Source organism: Lissotriton vulgaris, chromosome 5 (assembly GCF_964263255.1).
Source record: "Lissotriton vulgaris chromosome 5, aLisVul1.2, whole genome shotgun sequence".
NCBI classification, from domain to species: Eukaryota; Metazoa; Chordata; class Amphibia; order Caudata; family Salamandridae; genus Lissotriton; species Lissotriton vulgaris.
In genome coordinates, this window is record NC_141693.1 from 1,500,199,788 (window position 1) to 1,500,225,402 (window position 25,615).

General features: G+C 48.9%; 1 protein-coding gene across 2 annotated transcripts in view; it reads left to right on the forward strand.

Annotated features, from left to right (window-relative positions):
• CIMAP3 (ciliary microtubule associated protein 3) overlaps window positions 1-25,615 on the forward strand; it is a 145,564-nt gene that overhangs the window by 110,289 nt on the left and 9,660 nt on the right. For both annotated transcript variants that reach the window (XM_086920387.1, XM_086920385.1), the window contains exons 4-5: window positions 13,436-13,569; window positions 13,960-14,077. In XM_086920387.1, coding sequence (XP_086776513.1) covers window positions 13,436-13,569; window positions 13,960-14,077 — 252 coding nt within the window. The remainder of the gene's footprint in view (window positions 1-13,435; window positions 13,570-13,959; window positions 14,078-25,615) is intronic.

Sequence of the window (25,615 nt, forward strand, 5' to 3'; positions counted from 1 at the left end):
TAGTTTTAGCATAAAATGTTTGTTGAGAAGAATCCGCTAATGTGAGTAAGTGGATTATTACTTGGAGTGGATTGGGGTCCACCATAGGTAATAATGTCACTAGCTTGTTGGGTACAGTAAAGGTTTCAGTAAATTATACCTGATCTCAATCCACAGTAGCTATGGCACAGAGCAGCCAGACTTACCTTAAGAAAATGTGTAAAGTATTTAGAAGTACCAAAACAGTTAGTCAAAAACACAACACAAGAAAAATCATTTTCCAATTTATAAAAATAGACAATAATTTAATGAATAAAATGACAAAAATCCAAATAGAGGAACGGGCGATATGAATATTTAAATGCAAATGTGGGTCAATTGGTTGCAGTATACAGGACTAAGGTGCAATTTTTGGCTGACGGCGATGGGTCGGATGTACCAACTATGTTCAACCCAGTCAGAGATTTTACCTTCGGGCTTTACTTGAAAATGAAAGTCAAAGTCCTCCATCGTGGCTTGGCAGCAGGCTGTATCCGATAAGGACTCCACAACATCTGATATGCATTGGACGAGGTCCTGGTGAAGTCGTTGGCTTAGGTGGCAAAAGCTCAGAGAGGGAGAATTTTAAATTCACACCAATGGAAGTGTTCTCGCTTACCGGATATTTTCACCCAGTGAAGTTTTCTACATTCAGACGTAGTCACTATTTTGGAGCTTGGATTACTACAGTTGGGCCAGGCTGCAGGCTACATGGTTGTATACCTTTGCCACGAGGTCCCACTAAAACAGATTTAGGGCTGTATGAGGGAAACCTGAACCTTCTCCCAATAGGAATGCTTCTTGGTCGCATCAGCTTGGCAGATTTTTCCTGGTGCTTCGAAGGTCTTTGAAGCCAAAAGGTTTCTAAGTCCCATTCCAGGGTTCTCAAGGATGTCAGAAGTACACATTCACACAGCCAAGGGTCGCAGGACCTCCGGAACAGCACTTGAGGGCCAAGCCTTACTTCGGCATAGGCCATCAGTAGGGTCCTGTAGCTTAACAGGAAGTCAACCAACTAACCTTTTGTCCTGTGTATAGTGGGACCAGATCCAACCCTTCAGCTCCTCACACATCTTAAATTACAGGTGAAGTCCTTCTTTTCTTCCACAGGTCCAGGTTTTAAAGAAAGTGCCAGGTGGGGTCAAGTTTATAACTGGCACTACTGTGGGTTTCTTCTGCCCCCTCCCTAATCAATAGAAAAAAATTCCCAGGGATAACCCAACCTACTTTTGCAGCAGTTCCTGTGTTCCTATCCACAACCAATCCCACAGTGCCCATCTCTGCCTAAACTGACTATGGTGAAACCCTTCCACTATGGTGTAGAGCTTGTGTGCCCAGCCCAGAAGAGTAGCAAGGGAAGTGAGCAACCCCTCCGCTGTGTTTACTTTAAACCAGTTCTGGGGGCAGCTACCTCCCCACTAGTTTTAGAGCTTGCCTAACTACGGGAACAAAAGGAAGAACCTGTGCAGCAGTCATCTGACATCTACCTGTGACAGGGGAGGTCTCTTTGAAGGTAATCAAGTTTCTGGGTACTAAACAAATTGTCATCCTGCCAGAGGAACAGCCTTCGCATCTGCTCTGGGAGCAGTTTTCACACCTCATTCAGGGCGTGAGTACCCAGATGACTTCTGCAGCTGGTGACTAATGCAAATTATCCTCCAGAGACTTTAGGGAGGAAAAAGGTAACTTAAAAAAAATCATTATGTATTACAAATCCAACTTCATCAGCAAATTGGGCTTTTTTTTTTTTTATTTAAATTTGTTTTTATTGTTGCAGTAAAGTATTTCAGTACAGCTTAAACAGTCCGCCGACGTGGCCTCAACATTCAGCCACGAACAGCTATGTGTGCAACATTTTCTGGCTATATAGAACTGGTACACATAAACATGATTTCGGTGAATCAGTGCAGTATAATCATGGAAAGGCTCCTGCAGTCTGAGGGGTGGTGGGACGGTATCGCCATAGGGGCGACGGATAAGATCAGATGGGCACTCTCGTGCCGTAACAGCGCCGGATCTAGATCTGCACAGTGCACATAACAGTGTTACCAGTGAACAGGGGGGTAACAGAACTGTGGGAGGGAAGCATGTAGGCGCTAGCAGGGTCTAAGCAGGGGGATGATGGCGGCGGGTGTCGAGGGGGGGAGGGGGGGGGGGGGAAAGAAGCCCACGGATGGCCGGGCATGCGAGAGGTCGCCCTGGACGTAGGGAGTTATCGGGGCCCGACTCTGGGGTGACTCACTTCAGGGGAAGGCTACCGGTCTTCTTGGGTGGGGGGGGGGGGAAGGGTCAGGCGGGTCTCCAGCCTGCGTGGACTGGCGGAAGCTGTGAAGGAGCATGGCCCATTCCATGGAGATGGGAAGTTTGCGCGCGCCCTTGGCTTCTTCTTCCCTTAAAGCGTCTTCCTCCGCTGCCGCCCATTTGCTAACCGCTCCCTTCCAGTGTGCTATGGGAGGACCCTCTGGGGATCGCCAGCGCATGGTTATACATCTATTGGCTAGTAGGAGCGCTAAGGACACGAAGCGCCTATGCACCGGTTCACGTTTAGATATGTGGAGGATGCCTAATGCACTAGACTCCCAGGTGGCTAGTGTAGTGAGACCCGTGAGTTCCCGCAGTGTGTTATGTACGTCCTGCCAGAAAGGTTGAAGATTGGGACAGTCCCAAAACATGTGACGGAAGTTCGCAGCCGGGGAACAGCATCTGGGGCATAGGAATGGCGTGGAGGGGTAGAACTTCTGCAATCGCGCTGGGGTGAGATATGCCCTGTGTAATATATAATATTGAATATTTTTGAAGCGGGCGTTCCTAGAGACACGTTTAGGGGCCTCGAGAGCTTTAGTCCACTCCGAGTCGTGCAGAACACGGCCTATGTCCTCTTCCCAAGTGGCTCGAAGGGTCGCTAGGGGGGTGTATGAGAGTTCCCGGATGGATTTGTATAGCCACGTGACCAGGTGGCGACCCACCCCCATATGTAGAATAGTATGTATTACTGGATGCGTGTCTGGCTCGCCATTTTGGAGATTGAAATGGGGTCGGTATCCGTCGAGTAGTTGCCTATACCTGAGGAATTGGCCTGGGGAGAGCCCGTATTCTGCGATCAGGCGGTCCAGCGGTTTCAGTTGACCCTCCTCGAAGAGTGATTCTAGATCTGTGATACCACAGCGGGACCAGTCGGCGAGTAGTGGGGCCGCAAAGTAGGAATCCTGCTTGGGGCCGCCTATTAACGGCAGCAGCGGGGAGTATGGGGGTCTAGCGGGGGACAGCCGGTGTATCCGCAGCATACAGCGGCGCGCTATCGTCACCTGGAGAGGGTAAGTGCGTCGCGGCTTGGTGCCCGGGAGAAGCAGACGGGTGAGTTCCGGAGTTGTGATTCTACCAGTAGGAGTAACCGTCTCCTGAGGGTAACGGTCCGCTGTCCAGTAGGACAGCCACTGGAGCTGTGCTGCGAGGAAATATGCCTCGAAGGATGGAGCTCCGAGTCCCCCCTGTGTTGTGGGGAGTTGAAGAGTTTTCAGGGCGACTCTGTGGCGGCCCGCTCCCCAAATGAGAGTACCTAAGAGGGAATCAACGTCGCGAAAGAAGGACCTGGGTGGTATCACCGGCCGGTTTGTGAAATGGTAGAGGAGCCGGGGGAGCATCACCATTTTAGCGAGGGCTATCCGTCCAATCGGGGCCAGTGGTAGTTTATTCCAGAAGGCGACCGTCGGGCGCAGACTCTCGAGTACCGTGCGGTGATTACCGTCAAGGATGTCCGCTGGAGAATGATATAAGCGGACGCCAAGGTATCGGGGAGCTTCCGCGGACCATGAAAGACTATGTGGTCCGAGGTCGATGTCCCGGGGGGGCATGTCCGGGTGTAGGGGGTAAACCGCGGACTTGTCCCAGTTGACCTGGAGACCCGAGGCAGTCGCAAAGTCCGCCAATGTGGCCCCTATGGGGGTTAGGTCCATTTCAATGTCTCGGACATATATGAGGAGATCATCCGCGTACATGGATACACAATGGGTCCCGTCTGCAAGCGGTATTCCCCAGGCCACACCCTCCCGACGCAGTCGAACCGCCAGCGGCTCGACCGCTAGCGCGAATAAGAGGGGCGACAAGGGGCAGCCTTGTCGTGTGCCTCGTCGGACTGCAAACGCCGGTGAGATGCGTTTCCCAATACGAACTCGCGTAGTGAGGTCGGTGTATAGGAGGCGGGTATATGCCATGAGCGTCGGGCCGAGATTAAGGCGTCGCAGGACCGAAAACAGGTAGGGCCAGGTAAGGGTGTCGAACGCCTTCTCTAGGTCCATAATAAGGCAGGCAGCGCGGGGAAATCTGTCGCGTACCTGATCTTGAATATGGAAGACTCGGCGGAGGTTCTGGGAGGTATTCCTCCCGGGGACGAAGCCGCATTGGTCGGGGTGGACCAGCGGGCGTATGATCTGCGCATAACGATCAGCTAGGATCTTCCCCAGTATCTTACAATCAGCCGACAGGAGAGTGATAGGCCGGTATGACCCCATGTGAAGCGGATCTCTGTGGGGTTTAAGAAAGGTGATAATCACGGATTCCCGCAGCGACTGGGGTAGTTTCCCCAGGTGTAGTGACGCCCCAAACATCCGTGACAGACGGGGAACCACCAGGGGAGAGAATGTTGCGTAGTATTCTAGTGGGAAGCCGTCCAGGCCCGGTGCTTTATTTCGGGACATGGCGCGTATCGCTCGGGTGATATCAGAGGGAATTATTCTGGCGTCTAGTGTGCGCTTGTCGGAATCCGGTATCGTGGGCAGCGTCAGAGGGTCTAAAAACTGATCCGCGGTAAACAGGGTACAGCATGCCGGGGCTTCGTACACTCGTGCATAGTGGCGGTGGAATGCTAGGAGAATCTCAGTTTGTGAGTGCACCAGTACACCCTCCGGGTTGAGAATGTCCGTGATCGGCTTAATTTCGGTGTCCTGCTTCGCCATCCAGGCCAGAAGCGCCCCGGTTTTGTCTCTGTCTTTGTGTACCCGAGAGGCGTATGCCCTGAAATTATACTTACGGAGGTCAGCACAGGCAGACTGATATTCCGTTTTGGCCTCCGCCGTGAGTACGGCGTGTTCCTCCGAGTCGTCAGGCCGTTTGGTGAGAGCAGCTAAAGCCTGTTCCGTCGTTAAGAGCGACCGTTCTAAGGTGCGGCGGACCCCCACTATCTGTTTGATGCATTCTCCTCTCGCCACCACTTTATACGCGTCCCACTCCACTAGTACCGATGACGCTGTGTTCTCGTTGTGTATAAAGTAGTCGCGTATGCTGGTTTTGTGCGCGTCCGTGAAGACCGGGTCCGTTAGGCAGTCTCTGGGGAGGCGCCAGGTGGGGACCGGTGGATGCGGGGGGCGCCAGGTAAGCCGTATTATGTGGGCATCATGATCCGAGAGGATCCGTCCCAGGTAATCTGTAGATGTAACCTTAGGAAGGATCGGAGCAGAGCAGAGGAAACGGTCTAGGCGGACCCGAAGGTTGTGTGGTATCGAGTGGAAGGAGTAGATGCGTGCCAGTGGATGTAGGTGTCGCCATGCATCGGTGAGCGCCCAGTGTGTGGTCCATGCCCTGAAGAGGGCCGCCTGCCGGGGGGCTGGGGAGTGCGCGGGGGGGGGATGTGAGCGGTCTAGCGAGGGGTCTAGTGTGCAATTAAAGTCGCCTCCCAGCACCCATGGGACTGTGGTGAACTGGGCCAGGACGCCCGTAAGGTGATCCCAAAACCGGTCCTGATCCGTATTAGGGGCGTATATGCTGCCAAGAAGTACCCCCTGCCCATCAAGAATTCCCTCCAGTAGCGCGTATCTGCCCTCTCTATCAACTACTCGCCGGAGCGCCCGGAAGGGAGTGCCAGGTCTCACCCAGATTAATGCGCCGCGTGCAAACGCTGAATATTGTGTGGCGCAGATGGTCCCTCGCCATTTGGCCTGTAGGCGAATGAGTTCAGTGGCGTTAATGTGCGTCTCTTGCAAGAACGTTATGTTGGCCGCCATGCGCCGTACGTAGGAGTATACAGAATAGCGCTTGCTGGGCGTGTGGAGGCCCCGTACATTTAGTGTAAGGACACTAACGTCAGAGTGGGGGACAGCCATTTCTAGGGTGACGTGGTTGGGGGAGGGGCACCCCTGCAGTTCCCGTGTGCCGCCCGTGAGTGCGTGTCATGTATGTTCCTGCGCGCCAAGCTTCCTTAAACGTGGGGGGGGGACTGGGGGAGTTAACAACAACTAGAACTTTGGGTGGGCAACTGTCCCAATTCTGGGGATACGTCACTGGGGGTGGCATATCCAAACTAGTGTCCCACTAGGGGAGAAAACCAACAGAAAGTCGCGGGGGTGGCAGCGTGTGTCGCTGCTGGGCCTGTGCGCGGGTCGGGCTCTAGCAGGAGAAGTGTGTATCGCTCGCTGGAGCTCGCAGTTATCTGGTAGAGCAGTCTAGGCGTCTAGACGTCGCGCATTACAGCAGGCAATTATGAAAAGGATATGTCAGCTGACAGTCCAGGTGTTCACGAAGAAGTGGTAGGCTGGCTGGCCAGGGCAGCGTCCAGTGTGTGCGTCACCACAAGGGGGGAAGCGATTGGGCCAAATCCTGACATAGTCCCATCACTGTCCCGGTCTTTCTCTGGGGTGAACAGGTGCGGGTGACCTTCCAGGTCCGAAGCTGGGGGTGACTGATGTAGTCCGGTGGCCGCCCGTATAGCGTCTCGTCGTTCCTGCATGATTTGTGCAAGATCGGGCGAGCCCGCCTGGGAGGACACTCGATTCTTGGAGTGGCTAGCTCGCGAGCGGCTTGCGCCCCGTCTCCTTGATCGTCCGGAGTCATTGTTGCGTTTCTTCTGGGGTCCTGGTTTAGGGATAATCGGGCAGTGAAATTCGGTCCAGTCCTGTGCGTCCGCTGCCGTGTCGAAGAAGAGAGCTTTCCCCTTGTGGATCACTTTAAGGCGGGCAGGGAACAGCAGGGAATATTGAAGATCATTCGCGCGGAGGCGCCTTTTGACTTCCAGAAACGTGGAACGTCGCTGTTGGACCTCTCGGGCATAGTCTGGGAACACCATAACATGTTGGTCTTCAACCTGCAGGGGACCCGCCGTCCGGGCCGCGCGGAGGACCGCATCCCGGTCTCGGAAGTGCAGGAACTTGGCTAGCATGGGTCGTGGTGGGAGACCAGGCTTGGGAGCCCGGGCTGGGACTCTATGAGCCCTTTCGATGGAGAAGTACGGCGACCGGTCGCAGTCTGGGGTAAACGATTTAGTCCAGGATTCCATATAGGCCAGGGGGTCAGAGTTTTCGATCCCCTCCGGCAGGCCCAGTACGCGAATGTTACATCGTCTCGAGCGTCCCTCCAAATCCACTGTGCGTTCTTCCAGGGTCGTCACGCGTCGCAGGATCTCCTGTATATCTGCTTCCTGTGATTTCACCGCTGGTAGCATTTCAGTCATGTTCCGTTCACCTTCCTTCACTCTGTCTGCCAGTTTTCGGTGTTCATCTCGAACCAGGCTGATGTCCGTTGTCAAGGTGCCCAATCTCTCTTCCATCGAGAGGCGGGACATTTCTATTGCCGCCAGCACTTGATCTAGCTTTGCTGACAGCGTAGGGTCGGTTTGCGATGCATTAGTCTGCGTCCATGCCCTCGTCTGCGGCATCTTCTCGACAGCTGTTTCCGGGACTGTTTGGGTGGCCCTCGGTTTCCCCATGGGTGCTGCTCGACGGGGGAGGGGGTTCCCCCTGTGGTCGTCGTGTGTCTCGAGGGCGGTAGGCCAAACAGTAACCTCGGATGAGCGGTAGTTGAGTGCCAGTCAGGTCCTCCGGCCCCTGTCGGGTGTGATGCGAGGCCTGTTCTACCTCGAGGGGCCTCTGCCAGGGGTGCCAGGGGCGGTGCGCAGTTGCCGGGGCCGGCGATTCCGGTCGCGTGGGGGGGCCCGCGTTGACTGGTAGGGCAGGGCCAGGAGGCATGGGCTGGTGCCGGCTGGAGTGTAGGTAGGGCGCTCCTGTCCCCAGAGCGGTCGTTCTTGGCGTCAGGTTCCTATGGGCGCCATGTTAGGGTCAGGCACCGTTGGTGGGAGTGATCGCGTTCCAGGCACCCTGGTCCGGTGGCGGTGTGTCCAATGGCTCCCTACAGTGGTGGGCGTGAGATGGAGAACTTCGGGGCACCGGCAGGAGGTCCTCGGGGGGGGGAAGTATTCCGCGATGACCAGCTGTCCGATCTCGCGGAGCTCGATCAGGCTCCTGGCAGTGAGCCGGCGTCAGGGCGCCGGGGTCCCGGGGTGGTCGCCGCCCTCTTGCGAGCCGGAGCTCCGGGGTGGAGGAGGGCGCCGTATGGCAGCGCAGTCTCTGTGGGGTGGCGGCCTGCGGGGCCGAGGCCGGGGCGTCACAGTCAAGACCCCCGGGAGAGGGGGAGGGGGGGAATGGGGAGATCTCCACTCACCGCTCCCATCAATGGTGCCGGGCGTCTGGGGCTGTCAGCTCCGTGAAAGTGTAGTGTCCGCTGGCTCCCTGTGATGCGTGGTGGCAGGGAAATCGAGTCCGGGAGCCGATCAGGCTTCTGGCATAAATGCAGCCTCGGTGGATCGGAGCCCCGGGGCGGCGGCCGCCATCTTGCGCGTCGGGGCTCCGGAGCTCAGAGAGACGCTGTGCACCGCGTATCTCGGTGGGTCGTCGCTGGCCTTCCCGCCGGCTCACTGCCGGCGTCTCTGGTAATGGCTACTGGGGTCGTCTTCTAGCAAGCCGGATTTCGGCGAGTCACGGGTCCGCGGGGCTCAGTAGCGTCCGCCATTTCCTAGGGTAGGCGTCCCTCGGCCGTGGTGGAAAGCAGTTTGGTTCATGCCGTTCTTCCACAGAAGCTGCCGGTCGCTCAAGGGGTGCCCCGGTGTGCAGGGGGATCCCGAGTGTGGAATCGGGTAAGCTGAGGCTCCTTGCGATCCAGGAACTGGGCAAGATGCTAGCCCGATCGCGGAGCCTCAGCAGAACACAGCCGCCATCGTGGCTTGCTAAGCCACGCCCCCAGCAAATTGGGCTTTTAATAAATATTACAAAGAGTTAAAAAATTACATTTCTATTTTTTTCCAAAACTGCTGTTAGCATTATTAAGTATAAAAGTTAATCCCAGTGTTTCTCTAGGGATCAGTCATCCTTGCTATTATGAAAATGGCTTTTTGGTACTAGTCACTAGGAAACATTTACATTTCTATGTGTCCCACTTTTAAATACCATGCACCCTGCCTTATGGGCTACAAAGCCTAAAGAGTAGTAACTTATTAATATTTAAAAGGAATTTTTTGTCTGTCTGATGGGGTTATTTTGACAAGCTGAATGTAGTTTTTAACCTGCAACAGTCAGACTACAATAGTAGTTTTTACAATGTAACTATAGCGAACAGCAAAATAGGTGCCACAGGCCACTAGAGACATTTAAGTTACAGGGCCTGGGTACGCTTTGTACCACGGGCTGGTTGCTGGACAACCTTGCTTTTTTATTTAGTAGCTGCTCCAAACTAGAGTTTGGTGTTCAATGTGGGAGGACACTAGGATTACCATAGTTAAGTACACAACACACACACACACACACCTCTGATCTCGCATTTAATGTGGCTAAAACCTTTGGCTATCTTGAAAATGCCCAGAGTAGATAGGGTTGAACCCAGTACCTTTTTACCCTATTACTTAGGACATGCCCAGGAGACATTCCACCCTCCAGCTCATGCAGGCATAAGTTGTGCATCTCCAAGCACATTTTTTCCAGCACACTCCCTGGACTTAAGAAAATCAGACGAGGACTGAATCTGCTGTCTGCAACCAAAGAAGAGCCTTGAAGGAGTAGACCGAGTCTCTCTTTTATTCCTAGGACAAAGAACTGGACCCCATGGGTCATAAAGCTGACTTCCTGGTGAAGCTACAGGGACACAGCAAGCTATAGGAAGTCTTTTCCTGAAACTGCCTAGCTGACCAGTGGCAACTGAAACTCAGTTGGACTCTGCTGTTGGCTTTTGCCTGATACCCTGTGAGTTTCTAAGTGTCTCCCCTGAGCTTCTGGAGGCTTAAAAGCATACATCTGTGGTGGATTGGGACATAAAGGGCTAAAGTCAGAAGGTGAACACTTTGTCCAGATCAAACATGACTTGTAAATCCGACGCGTGCTCCATTGCACTTAGCGTCACATTGTGCAAAGGTCTCGGACTACCATGACCATTGACTGTCATTGGCACTTGATTTTACTATGCGTTATTCCTAATTAAAACCTTTTAAAAATATATCCTTTTTGCTAATTGGATTTTTGGCACTTAGGCAGCATTTTTTTAATTAAATGGTACTCTTTTTTTCTAATTCAGTTTGGGATTTTTATTGTTTTGCATTTTGCCTTGGTTATAGTTGTGGTACAGTATAAATACTTTACATATTGCCCTAAGGAAACTTCTCTGCCCTGTTACATAGCTAATAGGGGGTTGAACTCAGGTTATTTTAGTGACTGTAAGTGTTCGCCCTGACAAAGATTGTGATCATTCCTGCAAGTGGTCAGCCACCCAACCCAAGTAATAATCCAATTTCTTACATTTACAATCTAATTCTTTAATGATGTTTGTAGTGTTGCTCATTAAGTGTCTTGCCTATTCACTGGTGCCAGCCTTGACTGTATTGCTGAATACCCCCTTTCGTACCATGATAGTCCTGGAGAACTGAAAGATGGGGTTTGTCAAGCCCCTGTTAAAGCAGGCCAACTTGGACATCAGTGTAGTCAATTATCGACTGATTTTTTTGTTTGTTACTAGCTACATCTAAAATCAGAGATCAATATCTGGCTCATTGGCTTCCTAGATACCTCAAACCTCTAGGACTCTTCCCAGAGGGGCATCTGACCAGGAGCGGGGATTTAAACCACCATAGCTAAAGTTCTCGGTGCTCTGGAAGTGTGCATTGCCAGGCACCACTCTTCCAGGCTCATTTACAAGCTCTCTTCTCTGCTTTTGTTACATTATGTATTGCCACTCTAATCCACCATTTGGCAGAGTTAGGTCTGCCTGAGGAGGCTCTGTCTTTGTTCTCCTCCTTCCTTTCTGGTAGGAGCCAGGTATTGGTGCTCCCACCATTCGACAGGAAGAAATCTCAGTCTTTTGAAGAGTGCCACAGAGCTCTTCACGCTTCACTATTTTGTGTGACATGTGTGTAACCGCTAGAGGCATCATCATTAGATATTGTGGTATAAGTGCAATAATACACATCTGTTCCTGTCCCTCGAAAGACCATGGCTGAGCTTCAGCACACTCTGTGGTTCTGCCTACATTGCATTCTAGACAGGTTGAGCGGAAATTAGCTGAAGTTCAGTGCCAACAGGCCAGAACAACTTGTGGATGCACACCCTCTCGCCCCGTGAGGTGAGTTCCCAAATCCTCAGTGTCCAGGGTCAAAAGCCTTTGCTTCCATTTTGACTCAGTGCTTTCTTTAGGGGGTTGAGGTTAGTGTAGCTCTAATATCCCCATGTTACCATCAGACCAGGCGAGAAATATATTGCCCTTTATTCCTGATCATCTACATATTTCAGTGGTGGTAGTTTTCATCCTGTCCAATATAGACAAGGCAAATGCCTATTAAATGGGACTCCCAACTAGAACTATCTAGTGGTTGCAGTTAGTGCAGCAAATATGGCAGTTAGGCTTATCTGCAGTCTTAGAACATTGACCAAGGCTCAAGCTCTCCACTCCATTGGCTTCCTTTGGCAAAACACATTCATTTCAAATCATTCTGTTTAGCCCATCAGGCTTTTTACATGGTTCTGTAAAAAAAAAAATCCCACGTTATTTTCTCGGTGTGCACATGTGACCAAGTCATGAACTTTTTTTCTTCAGCCTAGTTGTACGGCATTGGAGATGTTCTAGAGCATTGCTAAAAACCACTGGCAAAGCCAATAGGTCTCAAAGGCAAGATTCTCTGCCCCATCTTCGAAACCATCATTTTAGCTTCTCATTTCCTACTAAAGCACACGTTTTGTTTATGATAATAACGTAGAGCTCTGACAGGGCAGTAACATTTATTGTGTGTGATTAGTGTGTCATGCTGTGTTTGAGTTCCAACCGTAATGCCTATTATCGGAAGCCTTGACTCCTTGTCCGCACTGCATTTGCACTACAAACGAAGTCACTGGTCTTTCCAGTTGCAGACCAATGGCTCCCAAGGCCATGAGACAACAGTGGTAAACCACAGTCCGCAACACAGATAGCACGACCTGCAGCAAAGTTAGTCTCACAGGCACGGCCAGCGCTGTTACATAGACACGTGGTGTCTGTTCAGTATCTGTAAAAAATATATATTTGAGAACTGCACATCAAAAAGTAAACACTATTTAGACTTGGAAAGGAATATTAAGAGGTTTCCTACTATGTGTGCTACACAGTGTTTGAGGGCTGCCAGTCTCACATCTGAACATAGATATGTGATAATAATCAAGCAGGATAGCCTGATGAAACTGTGTGCACAACAACTGAAGTTTATTCTAAGTTCACATGTTTTCAACGAACACTTCTGACAATTCTATGGGTGAATAAAAACGACAGTCTTCTAAGAAAGTATCTCAATCAATTTTCATTTAGATATTCAAACATTAGGATTGACAACCAATCGATAGAACAGTGCTAATGTTATTTTATCTTAATATCTGATACACTTGTCAGAATTTGCTTGCAGAACAAAACAATCAGTACAATAAACATGATTGCCGTTCCGCTTCATACCACTGTGCCCAATGCATTTCGGAACCTTAAGTCCCTTCTTCAGGGGCCATTGTAGCCTACATCGATGCAATTTACAGTAAAGTGCACAAACTAATACGTAATCTGAATAACAATCCAACGTGTTAAGGGACAACAACCTGCATAAGAGCGAAAAGTGCTGCGACTTTAACCCGACTGATATCAGCACAACTTCAATCAAGATTATTGTACTGATTGTTTTGTTCTGCAAAACATGTGAAGTTAGAATAACATTCAGTTGTTGTGCACACAGTTTCTACAGGCGATCCTGCTTGATTATTATCACATATCTATGTTCAGTGTCTGTGCCAGCTCCACATGCTTACAATGTGTCTTAAGAAGCAAGTGATAGGAACATCTGCAACAGAGGTACATATTGTGAAGTGATGTTTGAAGTTCACAGGCACTTCAATCGTCAACATCTGGATGTAAGAGGCACACAGTGAGGCCATAGTGAGGCTTTATCCAAAGCCTCACTATGCCCACACTAAAGGTTCCATAGACTTTTCCAATTATCAAACTAGGGAATCACCATTTTATATAATTACCGATCTCCCTCCAGTGGCCTCTTGAACATGAGATGTCTGGATTTACAGGCAGGTTTAACATTAATTGTACATTGAGAGATCTCTTTGTGACTAAGGTTCTGATATTTAATTTATAATGTTTTCAATGTCTACAGATCCAGACCCCTGGGCCTGCCGCATACCAATCCTTCTGGACTCAAGAGAGGGTTTTCACCCCAGCCTATGCTCCCTTCTCCATCCAAGCTGAACGATTTCCAGCAAAGGTCTCCGATGTACAACTTCACCCCGGGTACATGCAACTGGCAGTCAAAGACAAGCGTACACATACACTCACAAAAATACATGATTTCTCTCTCTTATACCCTTACTCCGTTTTTCACACTGTCTCACACTTACTCTCTTACTGTTCTTTCTCGGTCACATCCTCACCCTCGACACAAAGCTGCCCACCAGTTGCCCACCTGCTCTAATGGAATATGTGCATTTATCTCCTGCACAGGAATCTGTCTCTCACACACACAGACATACACGTAGACATAGACATGATACAGTAATTCTAAACTGTGGATGTTTCCTCTACTCTCCTACATATACCTGCTTATTTCCTGCACATGAAATTGTACTTTCTACATGATCTTTCTCCTTGATTAAAAAAAATATATATATTTTTTATCATCAGCCCTGGGGCCTACGAACTTGAGGGACCTACGAACAGGAGGGTTACTTGGCCCATGAAGTTTGGGTCTCCAGACTGGTCGCTGGTACCATCGCTGGAGAAGAGAACTCTCCGATCAGAGGTGGGTGCAAGTTCTTTGCTTCTCTACCCAAAGATTCTTTGGGATCAGAGTTTGAGTGGTTCATTATTCAAACCAACTTGCCTCTAGTCTTGTGCAGTCATTCCACAACACAGAGTAAGCCTGGGTGCATGCACAAATCTTCTAATGCCCAGATTCCCACTGGAATTTCCAGCTGTCTTGCATAAGTGCCTCGTTAATTTTGTGGTGAGGAGTTTTCTCCAGACCGTTGTCTTCCTTGCATGAATCTGCCTCTTATGCCTCAGGAATGCAGGCTCAGTTGCCCTATGTTCTTAGAAGCTGAGCCTCATTGACTGGACAAACACTTGCAACAGTCTCCTGATGAGATTTATGTATTGTTTTGGAGGTAGAATTCTTAAAGTATAGGTTTGTGTTCTCCATCATATTTTTTTTAATGTCCAGAGGCAAAGAAGAGACTACACTCCTCTTGGCTTCTGTTGGACGTCTGGTACCACAAGTGATTGAATGATTGATTGACTGGTTAATTGATGGTGTCAATGGACTTCAACAGTGCATGCTACACAAGAAACACTGTCTTAAACCATGAAGCCGGACACCGCATGCTTTTACTACGCAGACTTAACCACGTAGGCGACACTACCACGCAAATCTGTACTACGCAGGATTTTACAACAAATTTGTTGTAAAGGCATGAACGGTGAAGGCATATTTGTTATAAAAGTTTTTTACGGGTATGTATATGTGTTAATTGTTTTAAGTATTCTAGGTGTTTTTAGATACATATATAGATTATCTACTGGCAGTCGCCAGTAGATAATTATAGTTAGGACCTAGTTTCCATAGGAAACGCTTTTTTTCTTTTCCCAATAACTTTGGCGCCGGATGACGAATCTTCGTGAAATTTTCAAAACTCATAGGGTGCTCCAGTCAGCTCCTGTCTTGAAAGTTTTTCGGGGTGATTCGGCAAGCAGGAGCCGAGAATAAAGGGCGGTCCCAAGAATCCTTTTCTCCATGTTATTTTCCATAGGAAACTTAAGACACGGCTACAGCTCAAACTGCTGAACGGAATTACACCAAATGTGGCAAAAAGGTAGCCCTTGGTTCACAATGAGACCTTTTCGTTAAATGTTGTAAATCTGTTCAGTAGTTCCTGAGAAATAAAAAAAAAGAGGTCGGAAAATCAATTTCCCATAGGAAACTTTAGGCACGGCTACCGCTCAACTGCTGAACGGAATTACTTCAAATTTGGCAAAGAGGTAGCCCTTGGTTCAGAATGAAACCTTTTTTTTAAATCGTGTAAACCCATTCAGAAGTTGCTGAGAAAATAAAAAAATAAAAGTTTCGACATCTAGAGGCGCAGTGGATCCGCGAACCCTCCCGACCACAAGCTTTATTCGAATTGGCTGTCAACACTTCAAACCAGGAAGTGTTGGCAGCCATCTTGTGACTCGGTAGAACCGAGTAACAAGGAAAAAGAAAAACAAATGCGAAAAACAAGAAAAGGGGGCAGGGTAGAAACACCCTGACCCCTTTAGGCCTGCTTAGGGGGACCCACAAGGACCCCAGGGCCAAGAAAAGTTCTTCTTTTTTTTTAAACGGCAAAAGTCGCGGAGGATCCGCGGATCCTGCTGTGAAAATAAGAAAAATTAAGCACGGGCTCCCGCGCTCCGTTATCTTTAGCCCCGGGTGGGCCAAGTCCCAGGGACATGACACATTGTAACTGTGGGGCCCAGAGGGCCCTAGCAATCCCGGGGACCACCACCCCCAGGGCTTTCCTTAAATGTTTGTGGGGGGCACATGGCCTCCGCAACTCCAGAGACAGCCACCCAGGGCTTGTTTTAGGTAATGTGTGGGGGGGCTCCAAGGCCCCCCCACGCCCTGGGGACCGCCACCTCTCGGGGCTTTTCTTAAATATTTGCGGGGGGCCACCCCCCGGGGCTTGTTTTTTATTTAAAATAAGAACCTGTGTGAGGGGGCTCGAGCCCCCCCACACACCTCGGGGACCGCCACCTTCCCGGGGCACTAAGTATTTAAATGCAGGGATCCGTTACGGACCCACGAACCCCGGGGACCACCACATCCCCGGGGCTGTGCATTATGTGGGAGGTAGGCTGCGCGGCCCCTTCCTAAAACCCTTGATGGCCCTGGGGACCACCAGCCCCCAGGGCCGGCTTCTGCAGTGTCCCGGGGTATATAACTGTATATTTCACTCTCCAGCACACATCAAATCGCAAACTGGTTTCCCTATTATGATAAAGATCACTTCATTATATCATCATCATGCAACATAAATTTCGAAACGATTCCGTCTGGTTCTTTTTTCGTTTTATTTCCGTGTTCTTGTATATCAGTTGTCAAAACCACCGCCAACACATGTTTCGCCGCTTTTGGGGGTGTAGTCCTGCCTCAAGGCTGTATAAATGTAAACATACAAGATGCCTATCTACTTCATGTTACATGACCTCTTACAGGTACAATACAAATTACATGTTTAATGTAATAAAGTGTATTTATTCCACACAAGGTTACGCCAACCTGATTATACAAATTCAAATTTCAAAGCTTTATTTGACAGCATGTCATCAAAGCAATTATTCATCCTAAGACTACACTATAAATACTACAAAGTTAAATTCATCATTTTTAAAAACTCATTAAACCATTGTGCTGTCGCTTACAAGAATTAAAAACTATTTATACAAAATGAATTAAAACAATTTGATTAAACATTGGTTAAAAGATTGATCGTACATTACTCGATGTGAAAAAATTAATTGGCTAGCCTCTAGGGACTGCAAGGAGCGGGTGCGTATTGTCCAGGCCCACCCTAGGAATTTTGCAATGGCTATCGCCATGGAGGATGTGCAATCTGATGCGAGTATTCTTAGAGCCTCTACAAAACTGCGTGTCCCCAGGTTTGTGCACACAGGTTTTATCCACTTACGCCGGGGGCTTATATAAAGGGGACATACAAACAACAGGTGGGGTGCATTCTCAATCATATGTTTACAATAATGACATTTGTCATACTGGTTTACCGACCATTTATAAGTAAAAGCTTTTACTGGAAGGGTCCAAATTCTGAATTGAAAATACAATTTTCTTTCATAGGGCCTTCCTATAATAATTGTGTGTGTCCCAGTAAGACTCACACAATGGTAGGGATTTAATATCAAGAAAACGACCAGTTAACTCTGTGTTGGATCCAGTACTAAGGGCAAACAACCAAACCATGTTCCAGTACATTTTTTTCAGGGTTATCTTTGACGGGAAACTTGAGGCATTTGGGTCGACCCATAGGTGATCTAGTTCCAACTTTGTTAATAAGCCCCTTATTTCTTTGAGCCACGGGATAGAATGAAATCGATCTGCCCTAGTGATGTCCTTCAGGGCAGTGGCATAGTGAACTAGTTCAGGAGTTGTCATTATCCGTCTCCAATATAATAAGGGACGTGCCAAATCCTATATTTTTTCCTGCCAAGATCATATACAAGCGGTACAGTGGGGGTACTTTGGGGGATAACCAACTAGACGACGTAGAAACCTATTCTCCGCTAAATTTAATTGATTCAAATTGGAAAATCCCCACATTTCCGAACCGTACAAAGAGGCACTTATCACCTTCATGTTATATATTTCTAGGGCCGGGGTGATTGGCTTGGTCAGAGAAGCTTTATGTTTAAGGGCTATTACACCCGCCAACTGGTGAAATTTTAAAACAGCCATATCAATGTGGTTTTTCCAGCTCATATTACTCTGAAGGGATATTCCTAAATATGGTGGTACTCCTACGTTGCTGGGGAAATATATTTGCCAGAACATTAGGGAGTACATCTGAGCTGGAGAAGTTCAAGACTATACAATCTTCCTTGAACTTTTTCGGACGGTTCCCTATCCAGGCTACCCTTTTTGCCATGTTAATTTCCCCAGCTAGCTGCTGTTTACCCCATGGGGACATCAACATATTGTTCGACAACCAAATATATTTTTCTTCTATCCAAGATTGCAATTTGTTTTGCACTAAACAACCTATTATTTTTTTGGCCGAGTCAATAAGACTGATAGGTCTATAATTACTAGGTAGTGATTTGTCACCCTTTTTAAAAACCAGAATTATTTCCGCACCTTTCCATGAAGTGGGGATTGGCGCAACCCTTGCCACAGAATTGGCTAACCACTCAAAATACTGACACCAAGATGAACGATCACTTAAAAACACATCGACAGGGATGCCATCCATTCCAGGGGCTCTGCCCCCTGTCACACAGTCTAGCGCTAAACTGACATCTTTAGTTGTGAATAGCTGACACTGATAAAAGACTGTAGGGGGTAGTGAGCACTCTCCTTCGGCAAGTTTACAGGCGTATTGCGGTCTGAAGAATTCTACCCATTAGTGTTTGGCAACATTATTTTGCGGGGTCTGTGCTGTCCCTCCTCTATCCCATTTAAATATAGCCCAGAATTGCTTTTGATCCTTTGCTGTACAAGCAGTTTTCAGATCGTGCCACTGATCCTCATCCCACTGTTTTTTAGCTGCTTTCTGGGCTTTCCTATATATCTCCCTAGCCTTTCTCACGCCTAAGATATTCCTGGATCTGAGTTCAACACTTAGTTTCTGGCGGGCTAATTTACAAGATTGGTTGTACCACCCCACCTCAGGTAGATTTTTACTGACCTTATCTGATTTTGTGGTCTTCCTAAAGAACCCCTGGAGCTTAGTAAAGAAATGGGTATGAGCCTCTAGCATAATTTGGGGAAAATTTTGCTTGCTACTATGGATATTTATGTTTCCCACTTCTTCGATCACCACTTTTTTAAGGTCCTCCAGGTTCTCTGGACTCTCAATTAATCTGCCCCATTTAATATGGCGCAGGTTATTCGAGGCAACAATATCTAGGGTGACTTTGCCGCCCCCCATGTTGGGTTCTCTAGACCCCTTTTGTGCTTGGAATTCCATACAGAGTGGGTTATGGTCGCTTTCCAACCTGTTTTTTACTGTCATATCGATCAATCGATCCCATCCTCTGATGTCCACCAGGAAGTAATCTATTCGACTGGAAGACCTGCCGTTGTCAAATGCTTTTTCCCCCCTGGCGATCTGATGGGTACTCCCACTGGCTGCTCTGACTCCTCTCGCTAGACATAAAGCCTTAAGTTGGATAGCTACAGCTGACCACCTTCTAATTACAGGTAGATCAAGCTGAGGGACACCCCATTTACTGTCCTCCTCAGAAGCAAGAATGTGATCCTCCTGTCCGAGTGGTTCAACGGTTGTGTTGACATCACCTCCCACAATAATGGACAGCTGGGTTGGGAGCGCCTCAAGTTGGAGGTCAAGAGCAGAGATTACTTCTGATGTTTGACCTCCCACTACCCCCTTAGCATAAATGTTAAAGATTGCCACCCCCTGGCCATTAGCCCATGTAATATTAACTGGCAGTATGTCATTTGATGGGGAATTGATTTGCTGGATTTTACAACATAGTGATTGGCGAATCCAAATTATCAGGCCCCCAGATGGGCGACCTTTGTTTTTTTTTTATAGCAAGTGCGTGAAAATTAAGGAACCCCAGACGGTGTACTGGGATCAATGACCATGATTCCTGGAAAAGAATGATGTCAAACTGGTCAATAAAAAAGCACCATTCTGGAGATGTTAGCTTATTACTAATTCCTGCAAGGTTCCAGGAGAGAAAGGTCACCCCTGCCTCGACTGCCGAAAAGCAGAGAGGATCCTGTGATGTTAAGATGCTTTGGGTATCACCCTCCCTCCCAGACTCAGGTTCTATATTGAGGGCTGGATAGTCTGGTGTCTCTGGTGGTGATACCTCACGTCCCGGGCTGTCACATATCTCTAATGGATTAGGGCAGATCAGTTGTTCAGGGTCAATGTTCTCTATCAACCTCCCTGGGAAATTGGAGCCTCCCACCCTTTTTATTCGGGGCGTTGGAATGACATTAGTGAGAGGAATCCCCTGAACTGTGGAAGCACACTACCAGGCTCGGCTAGTTCCTTATACACAATGCTATCGGCCCACTCAAGTCAATCACATTCATTCAGGTCTGACAAAACCCCAAACCTATTTTCCAAGCTAATTCCCCAATCACTGGTTTGGGCACTAGTTTGGACATCCCTAGCCCATTTATTTAACACTGGGTTCCACTTTGGCCTTAGTATGCTAGAATTCGCTGCACTTCCTTTTGTACAATAGAAAAATTTGAGCGTAAGTGGAACTATGGTGGTACTCCTACGTTGCAGGGGGAATATATTTGCCAGAACATTAGGGAGTACATCTTAGCTAGAGAAGTTCAAGACTACACAATCTCCCTTGAACTTTTTCGGCCGGTTCCCTATCCAGGCTACCCTTCTTGCCATGTTAATTTCCCCAGCTAGCTGCTGTTTACCCCATGGGGACATCAACATATTGTTCGACAACCAATGCAGAGCTTTGCTGATCAAAGAGGTTGGAGATTCCACCTGGCCAGGCGCCAAAGGAGGTACGTTGGCCAGGACCAAGACCAGGGGAGAAGCTTCTACAATAAACTGGAGTGAGCCTTTCTCTAGGCAAGATGCAGTGGGTCTTGGTGGGGGATAGTCTTTGGCCACTACCTGGCCATCTTCACCTACTGGGGGCTGAGTCCGGGGAAGATTCAATGCCACTTTCGCCCCACCCCCCCACCACACTCCCAGGATGCTCCTCAATTGTTTCTGCTCTACTTGAAACTAGGGTTGATATATTGCCCACCTCCTCCACTGTCTTGTTTAGAAGTCCACCCAGTCTTTTTACCTCTGCCGTAAGCTGGTCGATTTTAGCCACCAGCGGTTTAATAATACCCTTGATCTTAGAGTCAATCATGCTAACTATTTTATTAATTTGCTCCTCCTCCATGACCACATTACCATCTTCCACCCCAACAACCTCATCATTGACCACGATTTTGGGTGGAGAGGCTATCCTCTTTCTACTGGAGCGTGACCCACCACGTTTGGTCTGTGCTTTTCTGCACGTTCTAACTGCTCTGGTTACAGGCACAGGTGACAGGGATTTGTCTGCTATAGTAAATGTAATGTAATGATGATACTTGTAAAGCGCACTGTTACCCCACCTCGGGGTGTCCTGGCGCTGAAGACCGCTGGGGAACCCGTCCTGGCTTTCCCTGTGAGATGGTCCCTTCTGGGTATCTCCAAGGTGAAACCAGGCATCCCCGGCATCTGTGGGGGCCGTTGTAGAGATGAGGTAAGCTTAATGCCCAGAGTTGCTGAGTGTGGTCCCTGGTTAGAGTAGGCACCGAGGCGAGAATTATCGAGTCCGTTGACCCTGGTCCACAACCCTGGCACATTTTAAACTGGGGAATTAATACCCCTTCAATACTGGGGGTCCCTGGGGGCCAACTAGCCCACCAGGTCCCTCCAGTCCCGGCCCGCCCCTTTTTACACCTCTCTGCAACGCAGCTCTGTGGCGCTTACTGGAGGTACCTGGTGGGCTAGTTGGACCTCAGGGACCCTCTGGATTCAAGGGGACTTATTCCCCCAACTTAAAACGCGCAACGGGGCGCATTTGCCCAGTGGTGAAGGAAGGGGGCGGGCCTGAGGTGACATGTGTGCAAACACAACGTGTGGCGCGTTTTAAGTTGGGGAATTAATTCCCTTTTCAATCCTGAGATTCCCTGGGGGCCAACTAACCCACCAGGTACCTCCAGTAAGCGCCACTGGTTGCGTTGCAGAGAGGTGGCCCAGGCCATGCCCCTTTTTACACCTCCCTGCAATGCAGCTCTGTGGCGCTTACTGGAGGTACCTGGTGGGCTAGTTGGACCCCAGGGACCCTCAGGATTCAAGGGGACTTAACCCCCCAACTTAAAGCGCACTACAGGGTGCGTTTACACAGTGGTAATGGGAGGGGGCAGGGCCTGAGGTGACATGTGTGCAAACACGCCCAGTGGCGCGTTTTAAGTTGGGGAATTAATTCCCCTAGAAGCCTGAGGGCCCCTGGGGGCCAACTAGCCCGCCGGGTACCTCCAGTAAGCGCCACAGACCTGCATTGGAGAGAGGTGGTCCAGGCCACGCCCCTTTTGACACCTCTCTGCAACGCAGCTCTGTGGCACGTACTGGAGGTACCTGGAGGGCTAGTTGGACTCTCGGGACCCTCAGGATTCAAGTGGACTTAATCTCCCAACTTAAAACGTGCCATGGGGCGGGTTTGCACGGTGGTGAAGGGAGGTCTGAGGTGCCATGGGGGCCAACTAGCCCACCGGGTACCTCCACTAAGCCCCACTGCGCTGCGTTGCAGAGAGGTGGCCCAGGCCACGCCCCTTTTTACACCTCTCTGCAATGCAGCTCTGTGGCGCTTACTGGAGGTACCTGGTGGGCTAGTTGGACCCCAGGGACCCTCAGGATTCAAGGGGACATAATCCCCCAACTAAAAGCGCGCCACGGGGTGAGTTTGCACAGTTTTAAAGGGAGGGGGCAGGGCCTGAGGTGACATCTGTGCAAACACGCCCTGTGGTGTGTTTTAAGTTGCAGAATTAATTCCCCTTCAAGCCTGGGGGCCCCTGGGGGCCAACTAACCCACCAGGTACCTCCAGTAAGTGCCACAGACCTGAGTTGCAGAGAGGTGATCCAGGCCATGCCCCTTTATACACCTCTCTGCAACACAGCTCTGTGGCACTTACTGGATGTACCTGGTAGGCTAGTTGGACCCCTGGGACCCTCAGGATTCAAGGGGACTTAATCCCCCAACTTAAAATGTGACAAGGGGCGTGTTTGCACAGTGTTGAAGGGAGGGGGCGGGCCTGAGGTGACATGTGTGCAAACACGCCCCCAGCGCTTTTTTAAGTTGGGAAATTAATTCCCTTTCAATCCTGAGGGCCCCTGGGGTCCAACTAGCCCACCAGGTACCTTCAGTAAGCGCCACATGTCTGCCTTGCAGAGAGGTGATCCAGGCCACGTCCCTTTTTACGCCTCTCTGCAACGCAGCTCTGTGGCGCTTACTGGCACTCATATTTGCAACAAGACCCGGTTTCTAAGGCAGTTCAATAATTCTATAATCCTAAAACATGTGCAAAGAAGCTTTAGTTTTCTACATAACAAACGCTCCTCTATTTTTATTCTTTAAGAGGTAGTATGCAACACGTTTTCTTGCCTTGCATAAAAAATCCCTTTTCCCAAAATACGGTCTACAAGAACCAAAGATTGACTGCAGTTACGTTCAGTAAATTCAATCCCAACCACACTCGTGAAAAAAATGTGAAAGGACAAAATGACCCCTCACGGGCGCACCACCAACTGGGTAACTGGTAGGTACTCGCCAGATAAGCCCATTATTCTCATCATCGGCGGTCATTTTATCCGAAAAGAAGAAGTGTCCAAAGCAAAGATAAAGCGAAACAAATGTAGGTGCAGTAAAGTGACAGTAAATCACACTCCACGTTGTGATCAGAAGTGGTTAAAATTGACAGGCACACTTATATCACAAACACTTTATTCTTCACTAAGTGAAAACCTATCAAATTAAAAATGAGGCAGGATGCTATATATGCATACCATTACCGAATGCCAACATGTTTCTTTGCCAGAGGATTTTAGGCAAATTCTTCAGGGCCAGACACTTCGCAACAGCACCAAAGATGGACACACCGTTCTACTAGACCTCAAACAGCCACTGTGTCTCCTACCGGCTATTGAGGTGAAAATCAAACGGACAAGCTCCTTATGTGAGTCCTCCTATTTGATTGAGCCGTCTGTCGTTGTGTCAATCAACTGAAGCCTCACTGAGCGTGTCGTCTCCGCCTTACTGGCAGTACCTGGTGGGCTAGTTGGACCCCAGGGACCCTCAGGATTCAAGGGGACTTAATCCCCCCAATTTACAATGCGCTGGGGGCGCGTTTGCAGAGTGGTGTCTACCTCTCACCAATTCCACTGCTTCGGGCTTACTGGAGGTAAAAGGTAGGCTAGTTGGCACCTAAAGGACCCCCAGCAGTGAAGGGGACTTCAATCCCCATCCAAGAGCGTGCCAGGGAGCATGTTTGTAGAGTGGTGGGCAAAGTGGGATTGGCCTGGTACGAGTACTTACCAATGCTGCCGTGTGGTACTGACTGGAGGTAATAGTTTGGGAAGTTGGGCCCCAAGAATGTCCTTGGGGGCCAACTGCCCCTCTTGTTACCTCCAGTAAGTCCCACACAGTGGAATTGCTAAGACGTCTTCGGAGGCCATGGCCCCCCTTCTCTACCACTCTGCAAACTTGCTTCGTGGCAGACTACGGGGTGGGGGATGAAGTCCAATTTAGTCCTGAGGGAGTTTGGGGGCCAAGAATCCTTCCTGGTACCTTCTGTAAGTCCTACGCAGTGGAATTCCTGAGCGTTGATTGGACGCCCAGCACCCTTTCTCCACTACCCTGCAAACGCAACTACTAGTTAAAGTATTATATTTCTGCACTTCTGACTTAGAGGTAGTTTTAATCCCCCTGCCCTATTATGTACTATGGCCTTACAGAGGAGGTCATGCTAATCACAGGGGTACCCCAACGCATAGTGTACCCTAGTGTATGTAGTTGTTTTCACTGTATTGTAAGTGTCTTTTAGCATAGCACTGGCTCTAGGCCTGGTTAGTCAGAGTCAGTTACCACCAGTACCCATCTGAAAAAGTTGTGGGCACAGGAATGATTTTGCAACAAGGCCTCTTTCTGCTCCTCTGTTGGTTCTTTCTGCACATGTCTTGCTTCTTCCTCCACTTTTCTTCGTCTTTGTGGACTTCTGTTGCTTCTTTCTGCATATCTTTTGCTTCTTTCTGTGTGTTTTTCTTCTTTCTTCACATGTCCTACCTCTGTAGGCATAGTTAGAAACTAGCATCTAAAAAACCTTAGAAATTCACTTAAAAACCATAGGTTTCAGGCAAGTTATAGTTAGATATTAGCATTTAAAAAACCTTTGAAATTCACTGAAAAAACCATAAGTTTCAAGCACATTATAGTTAGAAATTAGCATTTAAAAAACCTTAGAAATGCACTGAAAAAAACTATAGGTTTCAGGGGCGTAATAGTTATTTGGACATTTCACTCGTACAAAACCAGTGAAATTCCCCGGGTATAGTTAGTTCAGCTAACTATAACTTGCGCCCCCGCAATGCACTGCTGATGACGTCACATATTACATCACTCATGACATGGTCAGTGACATCACTGATGACATCACTCATGACATCTCAAATAACATCTCTGATGACATCATCCATGTGATAATTTCATGTATCTTCTCACACCCTAATATAACTTTTGATACACCCACTCTCAATTACAGACTGTTATTCTCAAAACCATAGACACTCCAACACCAACAACTACATACCCACTCACTGATTCTTAGGTCTACACACACATCCACTCACTCACCCGTACAGTCACTCATACTTACGTTCACTCAGTACAGGACTATCATATGTACTCATGCACCTATATAGACATTCACACACCGCCACTCATCCAAAGAGGTACTCACACACCTTCTCAGACATGCTGGTGTCTCAGCTGCTGGTCCCTCGAGAGCCACCAGAAATGGTAAACCTGT